The 20,215-nt window shown below is 33.7% G+C and overlaps 1 protein-coding gene across 1 annotated transcript; it reads right to left on the bottom strand.

Moving 5' to 3' along the window:
- Positions 1-785: 785 nt before the first annotated feature.
- On the bottom strand, positions 786-17,826 carry LOC132723006 (protein SSUH2 homolog). Its single transcript, XM_060707652.1, has 10 exons — positions 17,600-17,826; positions 11,387-11,416; positions 8,188-8,343; positions 7,653-7,719; positions 7,143-7,272; positions 4,692-4,877; positions 3,969-4,111; positions 3,087-3,179; positions 1,272-1,434; positions 786-1,032 (listed from the first exon to the last, which is right to left on the bottom strand). Exons 1-10 carry the CDS (start codon positions 17,613-17,615, stop codon positions 886-888), a joined length of 1,131 nt encoding a protein of 376 aa, XP_060563635.1. The 5' UTR covers positions 17,616-17,826; the 3' UTR covers positions 786-885.
- Positions 17,827-20,215: the final 2,389 nt, after the last annotated feature.

Genomic DNA, 20,215 nt, shown 5'->3' with positions numbered 1-20,215 from the left:
TGCACATACAAAAATACACATGGATACATGTATATAAAGGGTATATGATAATAATAAAAACAAAAAATGAGAGAAATATAAATGAAACACAAATAAGTTATAAATGCAGTATTGCCAAAAAATGGATAATCACTGTATTGTAATTCATGTGTATTATAATCTAATTCTATATTTAAAATAAAAATAATGCTGATCATTTTGTAAACATGTTAAAATAAAACAACAAAAAATACATTGCAAACTGTATATGCGTAGTTTTCTAATTGAGAATTGTGAACCCTAATGAATTTGTATATATCAACCACATTTGAGTAATTTCATAATAAATCTAAGGCCACACTTAAGCAATCTTTCGACTGTTTTCATAATACCCATTTCTAGTTCATTTTTCCCTGACAAGGGTTTTGTTTTTCCTGTGAGGTTATTTTAAAAAATATCAATATGGCACCTCACTTACATGTACATCCAAATCAGGGTACACAATCCTTGTTTAATTAATTACTGGTAGTCACAAATTACGCTGTCAGTGAAAAGAATTCAACTGAAATCCTTTAATACAGTTAACATTTGCGTAAATTACTTATAAATGTAAAATTATTTAAGGATTAGTCACTATACTGACATCTGTTCTTTATTATGCCTTTAATGTATTAAACCCACAGTGAAAATTTTAATTAAAAAAGTAAGTTAACACATGTGTATTTATTTGGCAAAAATAGTAGAAAAAGCACACATTTTTTTATTTTATTTTTTTTTGACACATACCAATTACTTCTCATGTTACTCACATTACCACATCATATATGACCAAAATGACTGAACCAGCTATGTGATCATACACCAACGTAATATCAAGGTACTTTGATATAATGTCAAGGTACTTCTTTATATAATTGAGCAGCCGCAACAGCATTGATGTGGATAGTCTGGTGCGTAGATTTTCTGCTCGGAGCCATACACCCAGAAACGTGACTTAAACTCTTCCCACTCGTACTCACATTCTGTGACAGGCACACCACGTAATGTCTGACGCTGAAAAATTACCACACAAAAAATTCATTAAAAATGATCACTTTCAAAGAAAATGGATTCAGACTCTGCTCAAATGTAAAAAAAAATTGAATTTGATTTTATTAAAATAATTAGACAAAATTTTAGACACCAAGAGCTGTAAACATAAACTGCTGCTCCTTAGATATATCAGGTAAGATGATTATTAAGAAACTAATAACAAATGTACTAGAATGAAAATAAAGACTTGGTTAACTTACTTGTTTGTGTATCACCTCATTAGGCCATTTGGTTCTGTGGGTGTTGACAAGCTTGGCAGATTGTTCATTAATCTCTTTGACAGGGAAGGAAGTAATTGGCCACACCTGTAAAACAATCGTGTATGCTATATTGATCTTGATAATGAGAAAGGATAAACTAGTTTAACCCTTACATAACTAGATATGTTATATGGACTTGTCCATCTTTGGATCTGGATCAAACCATTCATCATTTTTGGGGAAATTTCATAATATGCACTATCTGAATAACAAGGAGTTCAGACCATGAGCAAAAATACTTGATGTGTCAGCTGATTTGAGTCTGCCCTGGTCACGTAAGTAAATCATAATTCTTCTGAGGTTTTTTGCCACATTATGACATATCATACTATCAACATAACTGTTTATGGTAATACTGACTTTTCATTACTGACCAAATCACTTTAAATGCATAGCAATTTTTACTTAATTACTTTGAAATATGGCAAATATCCCTATGGCAGGATAAATGTGGAATTTCTTTCTACCTCAATAATAATTTTGAACAATGATTGTGGGCATCCGTGGCCAAGTGATTAAGGTTGAAGACTTCAAACCACTTGCCTCTTGCCACTGTAGGTTTGATTTGTGGCAGCGTCTTTAAATTCTTTCTTGTGAGGAAGCTATCCAACTATCTTACAGAACATCTGTGGTTCTACTCAGGTGCCTGTTTGTGCTTTAAATAATACAAATAATACACTGAGGTCGTTTTCCACCAGTAAAGCAGTGAAATACATCTCAATATGACATATACTGTGTTGTGCTTTGTTACTGTTTAGGATTTACGTCACAGCCGACAAGAATATAGGTAATCGCGACGTTGCAGTTACTGTGAGAGTAAACACCTCATTTGCAACTCTTGCAGTAATATTTCAGGCAATCGATCACGGGATACTGATAATGAAATCACTGACGATATACTGTGTTGGTGCAGTATAGGATATAATATCTATTAAAAATTTATACGGCATAGTTAAGAGAATATAATTAACGCATTGGCATTCTGCTGAAATGTAATGATGATATACTTTGACATACTACATGCGATGAATTACTTCAATCAGGTAATCATTATCTCATAATGTAATCATCAATCATGGTATATATACTGAAATAATGAAATAACTTGAATATATATTGTGGTATATTTATACTGAAATAATGTAATGATGTGAATGAATATTGTGGTATATTTATACTGAAATAATGTAATGATGTGAATGAATATTGTGGTATATTTATACTGAAATATTGTAATGATGTGAATGAATATTGTGGTATATTTATACTGAAATATTGTAATGATGTGAATGAATATTGTGGTATATTTATACTGAAATAATGTAATGATGTGGTATATTTATACTGAAAAAATGTAATGACATGAATATACATTGTGGAATACTAATACCGAAATGATTAATTACTTCAATACATATTGTGGTATATTTATACTGAAATAATGTAATATTTTGAACACATATTGTAGTATATTAATACTGAAATAATATTATATTTTGAATACATATTGTGGAACATTAATACTGAAAAAATATAATGTTTTGAATGCATATTGTGGTATATTGATACTGAAATAATGTAATGACCTGAATACTATTAATACTGAAATAATGTAATGATGTGAATGAATATTGTGGTATATTAATACTGAAATAATGTAATGATGTGAATGAATATTCTGGTATATCTATTATACTGAAATAATGTTTTGAATAATAAATTACACATGTATGTTGACTATGATGATAAACTTACAATTTCACTTTCAGTTGGATAAAACACTTCAGTTTTCTGTATCCTTCACAGTCCTCGCATGTTACACGTCCATCACCACCGCAATCCAAACACCTGTGAAAAAGGATATCTTTTTCTAGAGATCTATCTCATCAAAGTTGTGAGTGACATAAACAGCACTGTGTGACCTCAATAAATCGCAAACTTACTAGAAATCATAATACTGAATAGGTAATTTTGAGTAAAAAAGGGGGATAAATCTATATATTGCTTTCAAGATAATGACCATTGTTTAACAAGTGCACCATGTCAACTATAATGTTCATAAAGTGTTCCAAATTTTATGTTGAAATCTTTTATATTTTTGAAGTTAAACTACTTAATATGAAATTTTGACAAAAAATCTAGGTTAAAAACTCCAGAAATTAAGCCTTTAGAATAATGCCTCTTGTCTAACTGCCTCTCGGGATGATTAGCCACCTTTAAACTGTTTGAATAATGGGCTATATTAATTATATATATTGGTATTTAAGCCATATTTAAAGTCCATTTGTTATTTTGAAGGAAAAAAAAGACCATGTATTACTCCAAGCTGACATCTATCAATATTTTAAAGTTTCATAAAAATAATTTCAGTACTTTTTGAGTTATCGCTGGATACATTTTTTGCAGACAGACGTATGGACTGACAGATAGACATACATGTACTATTATTTGGAAACTGTTCTCCCTATTGTTCTTTTATCATCAAAGAGAAAACAAAGTAATGTGAGAATGCATGACATCAAATAAAGTACTGTTACCTATTGTACAAGAACAATAGGTAATAGAAATTATTCAAATATTGTATACAAGTATAGGAACTGGTCTGAATTGGATTGAAAGGTGTAACATTCTACGTACATTCTTTGCCCATCTCCAAAGCAAAATGCACAAGCACCCTCTTCTGCCTGCCCACTACCATCACAAGAGTCACATTCAACTTTACCCCACCCATCACAGTCATCACATGTCTCCCAGCCACGCCCTTTACAATCTTTACATTTCTGGAAATGACAAAAAATTGACAATCAGTTTTTTAAAGAGTTGATAGGTGGTAAAAGAGATAGCAAGTCATTTTATTTTGGTTTTAAAGAGATGATTTTTTTTTTTAGGTTTTGGCATTCAGGATAAAGTGGAAAAAATGTTTTTTTAAGAAGTCTGATGTCCGTTTTAAAAAACAGAGGAACTTAGATTATTTAGATAAAACTACAATTTTCACACTTTGATGACTATATGAATTTACACAAACATTTTAATACTCATAAAGCATTCGAATGTTTGGAATCTTATCCGAACGTTTGAATGTTTGTTTACATCCCTTGAAAATGATAGGTAACATTTGATTGGAAAGAAATTATGACACTTGCTTTGATACAATTATAAAAGTGTTCAATAATCAGAAGAAGATAACATTTTTTTTCATAGAATAAGCATGCATCATTGTCTGATTTGTCGCACCATATATCTGTATGTTGATGATGTGATGTACAATAAATCTCATCAAATCAAGACTTTAACAAAGTTCTAGAATATATATTTTATTGCTGAAATGTCTGAATCACATAATTAACATTCACTACTTACCTTTACTTTAGCAGTATGCGGGACCTCTTTCTTAACCTTATCATCTTTAAATTCAGATTTCGGCTTGACAGAAATGTCCCATGCCTTAGGTGCTGGGCCATTGTCAGGCCCATCAACTTTTCCACCTTTGTAAGGAATCTTTTTCTTTTTGGTTGATCTGTTTTCTGAAAATGACTCCATTATATACTGAAAAAATAGATATGTATATTATTAAACTACAATATACAGTGCCCTCCAAAAGTCTGGAGACAGCCCCAAAAATACAGTGTTAATATGGACCTTGGTACATCTTTTTACACAATTTTGGTCATATGGTGCTGGAACAGGAATGATGATTTTGGATGCTTTTATATCTGAACTACATTATACAGTACTGTATCATTTCTATTAGCCTTACAGTCAAACCTGTTAGCATTAGATCCAGAGTATTGGGAAATAAAACAGCCCTAGGTTGCTTACCTTAGAACTACATGTATTGCAAGACAATTTCATAATTTAATTTCAATCATGCAAAAGTAGGTCACTAAGGTCCTATTCAAGTGAAAGTTCAATGTTACAAACAAAATTGTCTTAAGGTCAAGGTTTGAGTGCAAATGCTTACAAATTCAAAAGCATGTCACAGGATGAAATTCAACATTATTCCACAAAAAAACTTCTTATGTTACCATAGCTTGAAAAATATGAGGAGTTCATGATCATATTTACTTGGTGTTCAAGTCATGCAATTTAGCAATAACTCTCAGAATAAAATAACAAAAGTTTTTGAATCTGGAGTTGTATACAAGGGCAGGCAAAGTATTTTTGTGTCGCCTCTACGGAGTAGTGGCGACATATAGGGATCACTTCTCCGTCGTCCGTCTGTCTGTCCGAGCAAACATTTGATATTTATGAGCTTCATTCCGTAGTTATATAAAGAACAAAAACTCATAAAATTCAAATTAAGAGCTATTTTTTGTTTTTATGAGCTAAATTCAGCCCATGGACTTATGTCCAGGTGTAGTTTATGAGCTGATTTGCCTCTTAAATATCAAAAGTTGGTACGTCCGTCTGTCCGTCCGTCCATCACAAAACTTGTCCGGACTACTCCTCATAAACTACTGGTGCAATTTCATCCAAACTTTACAGGAATGATCAGTACTAAGTGTAGTTGTGCATATTGTCAGCATTTTCCGGTTCAATGATTTTTGTCAGAGTTATGGCCCTTTAATAATTTTTAATTTTAAAGTTTGTCCGGACTACTTCTCTTATACCACTAATGCAATTTCAATGAAACTTTACAGGATTGATCTGTAGCTCAAGTCCTTGTGCATGTTGCACGGGTTTTCCGGTTGAGTGATTTTTGGCCGGGTTATGGCCCTTTGATAAAAAGGTGTTTTTTCTGTGTGTTGCCAGATACACAAAAGCTTGTCCGGACTACTCCTCATAAACTACTGGTGCAATTTCATCCAAACTTTACAGGCATGATCAGTACCAAGTCTAGTTGTGCATATTGTCAGCATTTTCCGGTTCAATGATTTTTGTCAGAGTTATGGCCCTTTAATAATTTTTATTTTTAAAGTTTGTCCGGACTACTTCTCTAATTCCACTAATGCAATTTCAATGAAACTTTACAGGATTGATCTGTAGCTCAAGTCGTTACGCATATTGCACGGGTTTTCTGGTTGAATGATTTTTGGCCGAGTTATGGCCCTTTGATAAAAAGGTGTTTTTTCTGTGTGTTGCCAGATACGCAAAAGCTTGTCCGGACTACTCCTCATAAACTACTGGTGCAATTTTATCCAAACTTTACAGGAATGATCAGTACCAAGTCTAGATGTGCACTGTCCGTCTGTCTGTCCGTCTGTCACAAAATTTGTCCCAACATGAAATTGGCAATCATGAGGCGACACATGTGATTACTGATCGCTCTTGTTAATAGTGACTGATAGCAATGCTGTGTTAAAATAATCATTTATTATTTCATTATTTGATACAGTATTCAATTACATTACAGACTTTAATTGACAAACTGAAGTGCAGGCTGGTCTGATTTGTAGCCACTTGTGTAGACCTGGTTTTATCCTTCTATCATTGCCTGGGTTAAAAGGGTATATATATATATGAGCCGCATCACGACCCAACCAACATAGTGCGTTTGCGATGAGCATGGATCCAGACCAGCCTGCGCATCTGCGCAGTCTGAACATGACCCATACTGTTCGCTATCAGTTTCTCTACTTGTAATAGAGTTTGTAAGCGAACAGCATGGATCCTGGTCAGACTGCACGGATGCGCAGGCTGGTCTGGATCCATGCTGGGTGCAAACCCATTATGTTGGTTTTGTCATGACGCGGCTCATTATTAATTCTGCTTGTGTTTTGTTGTCATGCAGCTAAAAATGAAGCAAATATGTCAGCTGTTCTGAAATTATATTTCATATGCAATGTCTTTTACACTAAATTACTATCTTACATGTAGAGCAGTGACTCCCTTTGCTGACAGAATCTTGCATTCTTTGGCTGGTTTGGTACCATAGCAAAATTGATCCTTGGCAAACTTTTCAAAAGCCTTTTTGCAGTCATCTTCGGACAAATTAGGAATACTGAAGAAGAAACAACAACAGACTATATGTCATATTAAAATTTCTTTTATAAATCACATGAAATCGTCTGATCTATCTAGTAAATGTATTTATGAACCAGAAGATCATACAAGTTTGGCCCACGTTGTCACTCTGTAATATCCTATGATTAAATACAGGTCCTTGTTCCATAACGTTCCTAGCACTCTTGCCTAGTCTAACTAATACGCATTGGTAGTGAAGCGCCCATACTTCAGTGCAATACGGATGTGGTCTAAAATAATAATATCCAACATGAAGGTAAACAAAATAAAACTAAATGTCCTATACTGCACAGACAACCACTGAAGTATGTTCTTTTCTATTTCACTTTTTAATAGTTAATAAAAATAGATACTTACTCAGCAAATTTCATTTCCGGTTGGTCTCCTGTAGGACCAGATGGGCCAGAAGGAGGTTTCGCTTCCACTAAAAGAAAATAGAAACATGACTTTATAAATACATGGCATTTTCAAATTTGGCGCATTAAAAGACCGTCACGTGACTTCATCAAATGCAGTAGTTATGCCAACTACATAACATACTGACCATTTCTTTTTTTTCAACACTTTTGCATGATATCTCTAACACTCAAAACTACAGCATGATATAACTGATAACAATAGTAAAATGCTTATATTTTATAATATTAGAATATTTGAGTTTTTATTAGTTATAGCCAGTATAAACGGTTTTAACCATACGACCATAGAAACCTATCGAATATCGTTAAAACTAATTTATCATAATGCACAACTGATTTCTTTAATCAGAAAATTATATCATATTTAATTCAAAAAATTTCAGCAGCCGTGCTTTTGAAAATAGTACATGTAGTTCCATTGAAACGGTCTTCAACGTTCAGATTGTCAGATAATTACGAACGTCTATACTTACTGTCTGCATGGAAAGCGTTTCCTCCATAGCCCTCTATATCATCAAAATCGGGGTTTCCTCTTTCCTTCTTTGTTTTCTTTGGCTTTTTCTCTTTCTTGCCTTTCGGTGGTTTATCTCCCCTTTTCTCTCTTTCCTCATCAGCACCGGCCTTCCATTCTAAAATTATACAGGTATGTATGCAAAGTGGAACGAGAATACTAAAAAAATATTTTTACCAATTAAATCTCAGGGAACTGTCCTAGAAGTCGGATCAATCCCTTCGAGAAAATATGTACAACGATGTACATATACGAACGGGAAGTTTTGTTACCATAGACATGAAACCGTCCGAGGGACCCGGGTTCGATTCCCAGACGATACAGGTCACTTTCGTTGTGATTGATCATGAAATCCTTTCTACGTTATTTGCACTGTACCTCTGCTCTGGCATGTATGGAAGTTATCAATTTCTTGCGAAAGTGAAGGGAACTAGTACTGGTAAATTGCTTGGCATCCTGCCCAAGAACGATGCCGTGATGGTTGAACTGTGCTCTGGTGAATTCAAAGTGACTTACTACCGTGACCCGGAGGGTAAAACTACCAACACCTATATACACCGCTTAAGAAATGAGATATGATCATGGACGCCCCTATGATACCATAAATGTACCATCTGCTTACATTCATTTCCAACACATTTCGGCTAGAACCCTTTCAAAACGTTTAAAAACGACGAACGTGCATTTTCTATGTACGTGTTTTTCTAATTAATGATTAAAACAGAATCATCACAATCTTAATTTTATACATCTACTCGTATATCAAGTATGCGCGTTTTCTTGTCATTGTTTGTCTGATACGCCCGCGCAGGACAAGTGACTGTCAACAAAATATTTCTTAAAATAGCATTAACCTATAGAGTAGGTTTATATCACTTAATAAAATCTATATACCTATTGAAAAATATACTAGATCAAGTGTTTGGGAACACGTATGAGCTATATCGGTAACACGTTTCGAATTACAAATCTACAGAAACTATGAACATGCAGACTGTGCACACAGCTTATTTCTAGTTCAATGTCGCGGTAAAAAAAGAAATTATATATGCCTTTAAATGCGGACAATACCTTCCTTTGATGCAAAACCTAAAAAGCATTTCAATTACTCTGCGATTAATTCATTATATGGGAAGTATCTTACCTATAAATGTCGAACACTCGATCGTTCGATTTTCGGTAATTCAAATGTTGACGTTAATATTGTTAAGAATAATTTCTCCAAAAATAATAATGTCTCTCCAGCAGAACATCTGCATATTGTACGGAATTATGCCCCTTTTAAGTACATGTATGTATATATTTACGTAGTTGTCCTTTTTTTCAGATTTCATATGAAATAACAGCGTTCTAATATAAAATTTCACATTTCATGTCCATTAGTGTCACGGTTAAAACAAATAAGAAAAGTACCAAGTGCACGGGAACATCTTAAATTGAAGACAGGCCCCACTTGACAGTTAGGTCCCACTTGACAGTTAGCCCCGTAATGTGTATTTTTTTTCGTTCAAAAAGAAATAATTTATTCAAAAATGTGCAAAAACACCAATACATGGGACACCGGTTTAGGGTGAAGCACTTAAACAAACAGGGTATTTGACCAAAGGTTTGCGCCCTACTAGAACTTTGTCTATACCTAATTTCAGAAACACTGTGACTTTAGACAGATAAAATTTCAATTTCGTATGTTTAAAATTTACAGGATACAACAACTTTTATTTTGCTACTAGCTGCTACGTTGGCATAAAAATATTGAAACTGAAAAAAACTAGTTGCAAACAATTCACAACCGTATGTAGCAAAGAAAGTTGAAGTTCCCGTTGACGTCGGTGCATGTGACATACTTCAATTTGTGTGAATTCGGTGAATCATTAATGATTACTTTTATGTGTATTGTTTAAGCTGTTCAGGTACTTTTATCTTTCCATGACCGATTAAAATACAATCAACCTATCAATATTTTAGAAAATATAAATAACGCACTTTAGCGGTGGTTATGGAGACATCAAACAAAATAATAAATTAGTCGATAATACAGATTACCAGATAAAGGTATACGACCATTACATTCCATAGAACGCAGTGATTTAGTAATGGACTGTCATTTAATAGTTGACAGTGACATAAATTAGATTTAGAGCTTTATTTAATGTATTGGTTATTAAACATATCATAAGCTGAATATGCTTTTGTGATGTCATAATCAGAACGATGAAATTACCATGCTGAAGATACCCATGGATATGTGACCTTATGCCAATGGGCCGATTATGTAAATGGTTCGAGATCATTGTCATTATTTTGAATGTTTTTATTAATTCAATTAATTGCTTTGAACCACTGCACCGTGGTAACTGGCATTATATCGTTAAATAAAACGTGAAATCTCTTACATCTTTCCAAACTAGTCGAAGAATTGAATATCTCGCATTAATTATAAATATGATACTCTCACACATATAATCCTTGTAAAAACGTTTATTAGAAAGTACAGGGCCTTGTGGATTTGGTCGCTGACAATTTGTATACTGCTATGGTTTCGAACACCGCCATGTGAGGAAGCTATTTAGACAGCTTACGGGAGGTAGGTGGCCGTGCTTCTGAACCACCTCGTGTCTGAAATAATGCACATGAGATCTTCCTCCACACTTAAAGCTGGGAAGTTGCCATATGACTGACCCATACAAGATATTAGAGACATATGACATACGTTCGTGTTGTTCTTGAACATTTTGCCACTTAATGCATTTTTAAATAACAAATATCACTATCGCGATCTTTGTGTGGGTAAGACTTTCCGTGCAATAGTGTTGACATTAAAAATGGCAGGAAGGTATGAACCCGTTTCTTGGTAATTTGTCCCTGTCTGTTTACTAGAAGGCACAGGCATGCAAGCGGTTTTTATTTAAGTAAAAATGGAAAATGACTACATTTCGTCAAGATTAAGTTCAAGTCATAAGAATTATAAATTTTATTAGTTCTTGATTTCAGATTGTTTTGTGATATTGTGAGCTGCTTATCCTTAAAGTATAATAAAGCCCCGAACATTTGCTCGGACGCTAGGACAGACATAACACATGTATATTATTTACGCGATTATTATCACTATGGCTGTCAGAATCTATTAAAACGAAACGAAATAAAAAAAATGATATACTTACGTCCAGGTTCCTCGTCCGGATCGAATTCACCTGGAAAACAAAAAAATATATATATAATAATTGTTTAACTAAACAAAAATATGTAAAAATGTGTTCTTTTTCTAATATAATTATAGTGAAAATGAGGTTTCATAAATATGTAATGTACATGTACCTGAATATTTTCAACGGTCATTTCAGACACAGGCCCTGGTCAGTACATGTATAGTTAATATATTAACAGAACTAATTTATCCCAGCATTTATCTTCCTACTCTTGCAGAATTTATCAGTGTCAGATGTCCGACACCTTAGCTATTATCCATCGTGATTCCACCCCAAAAAACCTACCTTACATATTCCAGTTGTTGATGACATTATAAATATAAGGTATATCATTTTCAAAGACATGCAACAGATGAGCGCATGTAAATATTTAACAGGAACTGCACTATGGATTGATTGATTGATTGATTGATTTGTTTTGATTTGAATTGTGATTTGATTTGTGATTGATTTGAATCGATTGATTGATTGATTTTCTTTATGCCTTCATCTTCCAAGCAATTGTTCATATATATTGATGAAAAAGATATTTCAGTCCATGAACATTTAACAAGTTTAAGTCTATTATAAACTCTCTATGTAAACAAAGTATGAATCTTTATATTTAAACTTCATCGGCTATGTCTATATACTTAATAAAACTTGATGATTTACAACACTAAATACATTGTAATATATAACTCAAAATCTTCAATAAAGTGCCGGTGCCTGTTTGGAATGTGGACCGAGGCATACCTGTATTACATTTGTCACGTGCATATAATCAATACAGACCACCTCTTTTTGTAAGCCACAGTCGCTGAACGTGACAAATCTTGTCCTCAACCAAACATTGCGTCTTCCTTTAAACCTCCACCCCAACCCCCAGGTAAAAAGCGGTCTTTGATATAAAACTTTCATTTAGTTTAACAAAGCGAAAGAGCAATTAGTATTTGTATTGCGATTTTTATTTGTTTGGGTCGTCAGACCAAACAAATAATGGTAACGAAATTTCAGAGCCTAATGCTGTTAATTGCAAATGCCTAAAGTAGTCCACTTTTTTGAAGCGGTTACTTCCCTTTATATGTACACTAACGCCGAAAAATTCAGGGGAGATCAATGCGTAAAGATTGTCAAATGACAGGCGCAATAATTTTCAAGCAAAGTAGTTCCCGAATGGTCGAAGATTTTTAATATTGTTTCATTCTTTATAGATATACATGCTTACAGTAAGCTCCATGATTATTTACATCTGTGTTTAGCGTCGAAATAACAAGTTACAAACCCTAATTTAGAATAATATGGTTTTCTTCAGGACGTAAATTATAACTTCACCGTGACCGAGGGGTTTGCACGCTCGCTTATGAATTGAGAGGTCTCGAGTTCGAATCCCAGTAGAGAGCAACTCTTTTTTTCTCATTTTTTAAGTCAAATAAACATTGAATTGACTATCAGTGTTGTAATTAGTCTTATAGCCAATTTACTTCAGTTAAAACACTGGAAAGCTTTGGTGGCACTATACAAAAACAAATTGGTTTATAATCTCACAACCTTCACCTTTCTGACATTCTGAGACCCAAACAAATTCAGCGCCTTCTGTGCTTTGATTCATACACGCATTCACTCGTTATTTACTGAACTACCAAACACAATGACTGATTTTTTAACAGTTTCTGATAACACATTACGATAACAGGAATTTGTGTTTTACAGTACTGATAATATGGCTTATTTTTTAAGTCAATACTATAAAACATACAATATGGCAAATATCGAGCGCAGAATTTACTGATATGCTGTTGCTAAGGACTCACTCGCCATTACATTAATTATTCAATATTGTGCAGGAATTACCCTTACAGTGACCTTTGTTCACAACGTATGGCCATTTTAATGGACAGTAGTTAAATTACAATCAATACAAATTTAAATTCGACCCGCCAATATCAAGTCATATTGATTAAGCAATGGTCAATCATTCTGTAAAAATTAAACTCGTGCAAGAAGTGTTATAAGACTTGCATTCTTATTGTCTTAAATATAGCATTCTTCCTAGCTTAATTGATATAAAAAATAAACACTCACCAGGGGCAGACATAGTCCTTTTTAGTAAAATAGAAATCGAGTATTTTTAAAAAAAGAAAAACACACAAGTTCCGTATCAAGACTTTAAATTGTTTTAAAACAGCCTTTTTTTCTTCAAAGTTAATATCCGTCCCGTATCCGTCCAAATATTTACTTAGATACCACGTACTATCTAAACGTGGTTAAGGAACACATCAATGTAATAAAGTCCGAACAATTGTCGTAATCGAACACTATTTTTATTGTATGGTTAAATAAAGGACGATCTATCTATACAAAAGTATCAAATGATCGGAAAACAAATTAATGAAGAAATCTATACAATATTGGGATGTCATTCGGAGTCCGGATATCCGAACGTTCGGATAACGATTCGGTGTCCGGAGCCGATTTTCTGATCCGGATGTTCGTATAAAATATTTAAGAATATTGAGAAAATGTGATAAATACATGCGTTGAGATAATCGTAGACATGGTGTTGACACCATATTGTATATTGTACCTTAGTTTGACAATACACATCTTAATCTCTGCAGACCACAAAAAATCAATAATTACTATAATAATAACGAGTCAATTATGACACATGTTGTTAGTCAAATTTAAGTTTTGTAAGATTCAAGATGGATATTCTAAGTCCCGTGCGACTGTCATCGGCAACGATGTTACATTTTTTTATGTCCAAATTTAAATATTTAATTAGGTTATTATTTTTATATATATTTCGGCTTACCGACCCGTCGACTCCTTATTTTGAGACAATGAAAAATCCGCAGAAATAAAATAATCAAATAAAGAAATGCACTTACGAATAATATGTTAATTATCACAGCTTTATTGAAATTGATACGAAAATTATCCGACAAAATAACTTTCTCCTTTAGTAGTAATCAAACATGTGCATTTTTTTAAAAACCATTTTTTTCACATTTCTTAATTCACTTACGAACACTTAAAATGTGTGTAATTCATGTAAGTTTCGGCACTTTCTTTGATGATTCGAATCAAACAGCCAGGGCTACATGATGGTAAACATCAAAGATTGGCAGATTCTTTTGAAAAGCCGGCTACACGCGTGTCAAAGGTCATCGTGTGTAAATTGTATGCGTGTTGTTGAACAATTGAAACATTATGTTTAATTTTTACGCACAAATGTGAGCGAATTTTATTGCGTATTATAGCGCTAATTGAGGAATTCAGACAATCGGCGGCGAATTTCGTTTTCATTTCATTTGAAATCGTAAGTACCACACGCACTAAATTTATTGATAACAGCTAGTCGTATTCTATATAGAAGAAATAAAATCAATAACGGAAGATTTTTGATATGTATCATTCAATTAAAAAGGAAGAAAAACGAAATACTACACTTTGAAAAAGGTCGCGAAAAAATGGTTACGTCATATCAGACATCTAAGAATATAACAACGATCCGAACATCCGGATGTATCCGGATGTTTGATTCGGATATCCGGATGGCCGTTTCGGCTCCAGATGACATCCCTAAATTATTACAATACCTCAAATGGCATTTAAACTTCAATGAGTAATTTAAGATATCGCGCTCTCGTCCCCTGCTTTCAGTAATTATTATATTAACCTGTTAATAAAAGTGGTACTAAAAAGATTTCAAAGTATGTCTTTTTGTAACGATTTCAAATTACAGACAGCTATTTCGATTTTTCTGCGTAACAATGTTATAAATACTCGTAAACACGTTTTGTAAATATTTACTTAGGGCATATCAATTTTAACAATGCATAAAAATAATTTTACAAATGATATCGATTGACGACGTAAATATAACCATTACACCAGCGAATTATCCGGTCCATTTATGGGACAGGGAGCAACAGTGTGCCCAAGGGCGGTAACTTTGATAATAGCATGTGTTTCTTTCTTACAACATTTACCTCCCGTCCTACGGGGTACAAATTCTTCACTGATTACACCATGGCTTAGTTAAATTTCCACCACATTGGCTTCCCAACTTATCTATGAAGGCATGACTGGTGTGCAAAGGTTTCACAGTACTCGAAATGGACTCATATACGATCAAGTCAGCGAATTTACAAACGAAAGAACGTACACATTCGGAACACCATAACGATCATTTTATAATCATCTCGGAGATAATACGGACTGCAAATAGTTCTATCACATGATCTGTTAAGATGTAAAGCAAAAACTGATATCAAACGGGAAATAAATTCTATTTCGGTAAACGCCTGACAATCAGAATTAATTTAGAAAAGCCCATTGACATACAATATAGCTCAATCCTAAATATCATCAAGTTAACGTCAACTCCTAAATGTTCATACTTCTTATCCGAAGATTGACGGAAACGGCCGAAAAATTACGATTGAAACGAACGGACAAGGAATGATCGAACAGGAAACGCTAAAATAAAACAATAACCCAAATACTATCATAATGTACATGTCAACTCTTAGCTTGAAGTGGTCTACTTTAGGCGATTTTCACATTAAGATTGGGAAAATACGGTGTCATATACCGTATAATATCGTGCCTTTATTATCCTGTGACGTGTCACAAATTTTAAGTTCTTTCCAATTATAAACCACCAGTACAGCCATATTTAAGTCAGTTTCTAGTCTGTTTCTATAGTCTGTATATTGTAAAATAAGTTATTAAGCCCAGCTAGTCTTCGCCGCAGTTCACATTCCTTGATCTATAAACCTTACAACGTTTCTTATTTGGAGTGAAATCAAGACAAGAGTCCTAATTTTCCTCTGTATATGTATGTCCATCCAATTAATGCGGGTATGACATGGAACCTAAATTATCCAACAACATACAGAAGAAAACATCTTGAAAAGCGGCGATCCCTTGGAAGCAATGAAAATAACAATATATTAACATGAAAATTGCAGGCTCGTTTTGATTGAGTCTGTTCTGAAAGATTATGACTGAGCCGCGCCATAACAAAACCAACATAATGGGTTTGCGACCAGAATGGATCCAGACAAGCCTGCGCATCCGCGCAGTCTGATCAGGATCCATGCTGTTCGCTATCAGTTTCTCTACTTGTCATATAGTTTGTAAGCGAACAGCATGGATCCTGATCAGACTGCGCGGATGCGCAGGCTGGTCTGGATCCATGCTGGTCGCAGACGCATTATGTTGGTTTTGTCGTGACAAGGCTCAATTGTAAAGCTTCCCCTAAGCACCGATTTCAGATTTATCTGCTGCATTCAAAAGATCTAAATTTTTAAGGACCTGAAATTATTACAACACTCGAGTGAAGTGGAGAAACCTTCTTGGAGAGACAAAACATATGGTAGAGAGGATGAAAAAACTGCTATAAACTTGTTTTAGTTTTCTTGACCATTGATCACAGAAGCCTATACAGTAGTGTTAAACTTGAGGGATTTATAGTAAAGACTATCATGTTTACAGTTAAATTGGCAGTCTTCTATTGGTCATTACTGGATCTATTGACCCATAAAACGACAGGACTCGTCTGTTCAGATGAACATATTTTTTCTCCATAAATGCTAAACATAAACCGACTGCTGTTATCGTTACTCAACTTCCGTAGACCTGTTTGGCATCATCTCGGTCATTTCCGTCAAGCTTCGGATTGATGCTAGCCGAGATCTTCCGCTTGATTGTATGTTGTTAATTTACAGTTGCCGGCGACAAAAGCTGTTTTTCCGGCTTTCGGTTGGACGTTATGACCACCTTCCCCCCGCCCCCAAACACACACACGAAGGATGAGCCACCAAACACGTTTATAACATGTATAACTGTTTTTGTTTGTTTGTTTGTTTGTTTCAAGCTTGGGAGTTACTTTTTTCCCCTTCATTAATGTTTTCTGATTTTAAAAACATTTAATGATAGATGCGCCACTGTTATTTTAACTTAATTACTGTTATAATATTTACTGTTACATTTATAATACTTGCATAATCTGTTAAGAATACTTCAGCTGTTAAACATATAATTAGAAAGAACTTTTTCCTTTTACTGTTAAACATGATATAATTAGAAAGAACGACAGTGTTTATCATGAACATATTCTTTATAGATAATATAATACATGCATGTTCTATCAATATACACATACAAATCACTTACAATCACTTCCGGTCATCGTATATTCCAGCTCAGCACGCGAGTTATAAAATTATCGTCTGCCTTTCAACACACAAATAAACGAAACAATGTTTGAAAATCTCAATATCATGAAAAATAACACACATTTAACACCCAGTCATCCACATCTTCAGTGTAGCGTATATAATATGCGTCTTCGCTTAACTTGAAAGGTAATTAGATCTAACTATCTCAACACGTATGTCCAGGTTTATCTCCCTTGTGGTAACAGAGCGTTCAATTTAGATCGATATCGAACACGTTCATTTATGTTTATAAACATAAATCCATTAAACAAACTGATGAAACATTTTCTTTCACAATGTACTTGAAACCTGTATAGTGACTACCATTTAAATATATATATATCTATAGATTTTTAAACGAATATTTTAGTTCATGTTGATTTAGTAGAATGTTGAAAAGTGTAATTTTACCCTTAAGTTCGTCGGTCAGATTGAGTGTCATTTACTTTAGGCATTTTTAATTCACTGTTGCGCTTTGAAAGAGTCAACAATATTTTACCTATAATGTTTCATGATCTTGACGGATGACAGTTTATTTTTCATAGATTTACATCAATTAACTTAAGTACTGTGTACTTAAAATATACATGTATGTGTGTTTCATTTCCATTTAAAGACAATTACACTTTTTAAGCGGTTTCTTCTTAGAACTCCTCCTTGTATATATGCATAATTGTAGTAATTTATTCCGATATTGTCAGATTACGTAACTAGTAAAGGCGTAGATTACCAAAATAATTCAAATTACGTACAAGCTGCAAACAGGAATTGATAGTTCATGTCCTAGACCTTCCGTGCCGAATTTTTTGCGAACCGTTTTGTCAAAGCCCCATGGAAACATAAGCTTATTATTTGAGTTTAAAAAATCCCGGTTGTTATTTATTGCATATACATGTATATTTTATTAAAGCGCGCAAATGTAGATGAAATTTTTTTGATACGAAGTCATACTACATGTATATTGTGAGCAGCAGTTAAAGTTTTAATGGTCGTTAAACATTTCCGTTTTTCCACGCACAGTTGATGAATAAGCGTTGGAACGTAACTCAGAAAATGGCCAGTGGAAGCGATTGAAACAGTATTTTTATTAGCATATAATATTTATTTTATTCTTTATTATAGTCTCATCAATGTGATACAGTATATACAACATATCATATATAAAATGCATTATTAAAAAGAAGACACATTGTCACTCTCTACAGAGTTATAAGAGACTTTGTATATGTTAATATCATAATTACAAGTAAAATCGTTATAATTACACCATTGAAATGGAGAATTAAAATTCACATATTATAGTACAAATACAATATTTTCATCTATATATGGGACATTCATGATTGAATATAGTATGCCTTAGTCATGCTCTGGATATGTTTAAGTAAAAACATGGATATATAGGATGTAATTTATTGTATGATGTGAGAATTTGTATATACAGGACATGACTAGGTATACGTACATGTTTATAGGGAAGGTGACCAAATTTAAACAAGGAAGTATAGGATATTTCAAGTAGGGACATAAATGTATATGATCTGATCAAGTACATATTTGTAAGGGACATAATCATGTAGGAATATGAGTATAAAGAATGTTACAAGTAAGAAGCCGGTATCAAGTACATGTTTGTAAGTAACCTGGTCATGTATAACAAGTAAGAACATAGATGTTTAGGACGTGACTAAGAATATGTTTGTAAAAGACATGGCAATGTAAGAACATAGAATATTACAAGAACATAGAAGTATAGGACGTGACCAAATACATGTTTGTATGGGATATGACCATGTAAAAGAATAAGAATGTAAAGTATATACAAAGTAGGAACATAGATCTACATGACATGACCGCAAAAATAACTGTAAGGAATGTGACTAGGTAAGAAAATGAATGTATAGGATATGGTTAATGAATAACATGAATGTTTCGGGGTATATTGGTATTATCAGATATTATTGGGTTATTGGCTTAAAAATAGTATGATGAAAATTATGTAAACGTGAGACTTGTATGATGCTTGTATGAGTGTTTTGAGACGAAGATGAGTCGCTTCATCGTGCAAGGATAAGGGGGTAAACAACACGAACGGATGCGAACGTCAAAATTGTTTTCGACGCCATTGAGTAGACACCGCCGTGTAACAATACGGGTTCTCTCTGAATTTCTCTGGAGGCTTCAGCTACGGTAGGGCCTTGCAGGAGACTTGAAAGAGACATGTATAACTGTGTAAGGTAGGTTCCGAGGGTCCTGACAATTAAATGTATTCACGTTGGGCGTTATTTGCAAAGGATTGACTTTGTGATTTTTTTTTTGTACGACGCTGCTCGCTGGCCAGTATATATCATGCATTTATCATTCGTTTATTAAACAGCAGGTTTATGGACACCAAACTTAATATGTTATGTTTTAATACTGAACACGTATTCGTTCATATGTATAGCTAGTAAGCCTACTTTGGTTCAGGTTGTTGCAATTTCCCTAAAAAAAAACAAGTTATAAATGCAGTGAAATACTTTTGAAACACCCCTCGTAGTGCTATTGCATAGATCTATCCTGAACCTTTGTC

This window comes from Ruditapes philippinarum, unplaced genomic scaffold (assembly GCF_026571515.1).
Source record: "Ruditapes philippinarum isolate M1 unplaced genomic scaffold, ASM2657151v2 ctg71_1_1_1_1, whole genome shotgun sequence".
Classification (NCBI taxonomy): domain Eukaryota; kingdom Metazoa; phylum Mollusca; class Bivalvia; order Venerida; family Veneridae; genus Ruditapes; species Ruditapes philippinarum.
This window is presented reverse-complemented; position numbering and strand designations above follow the sequence as displayed.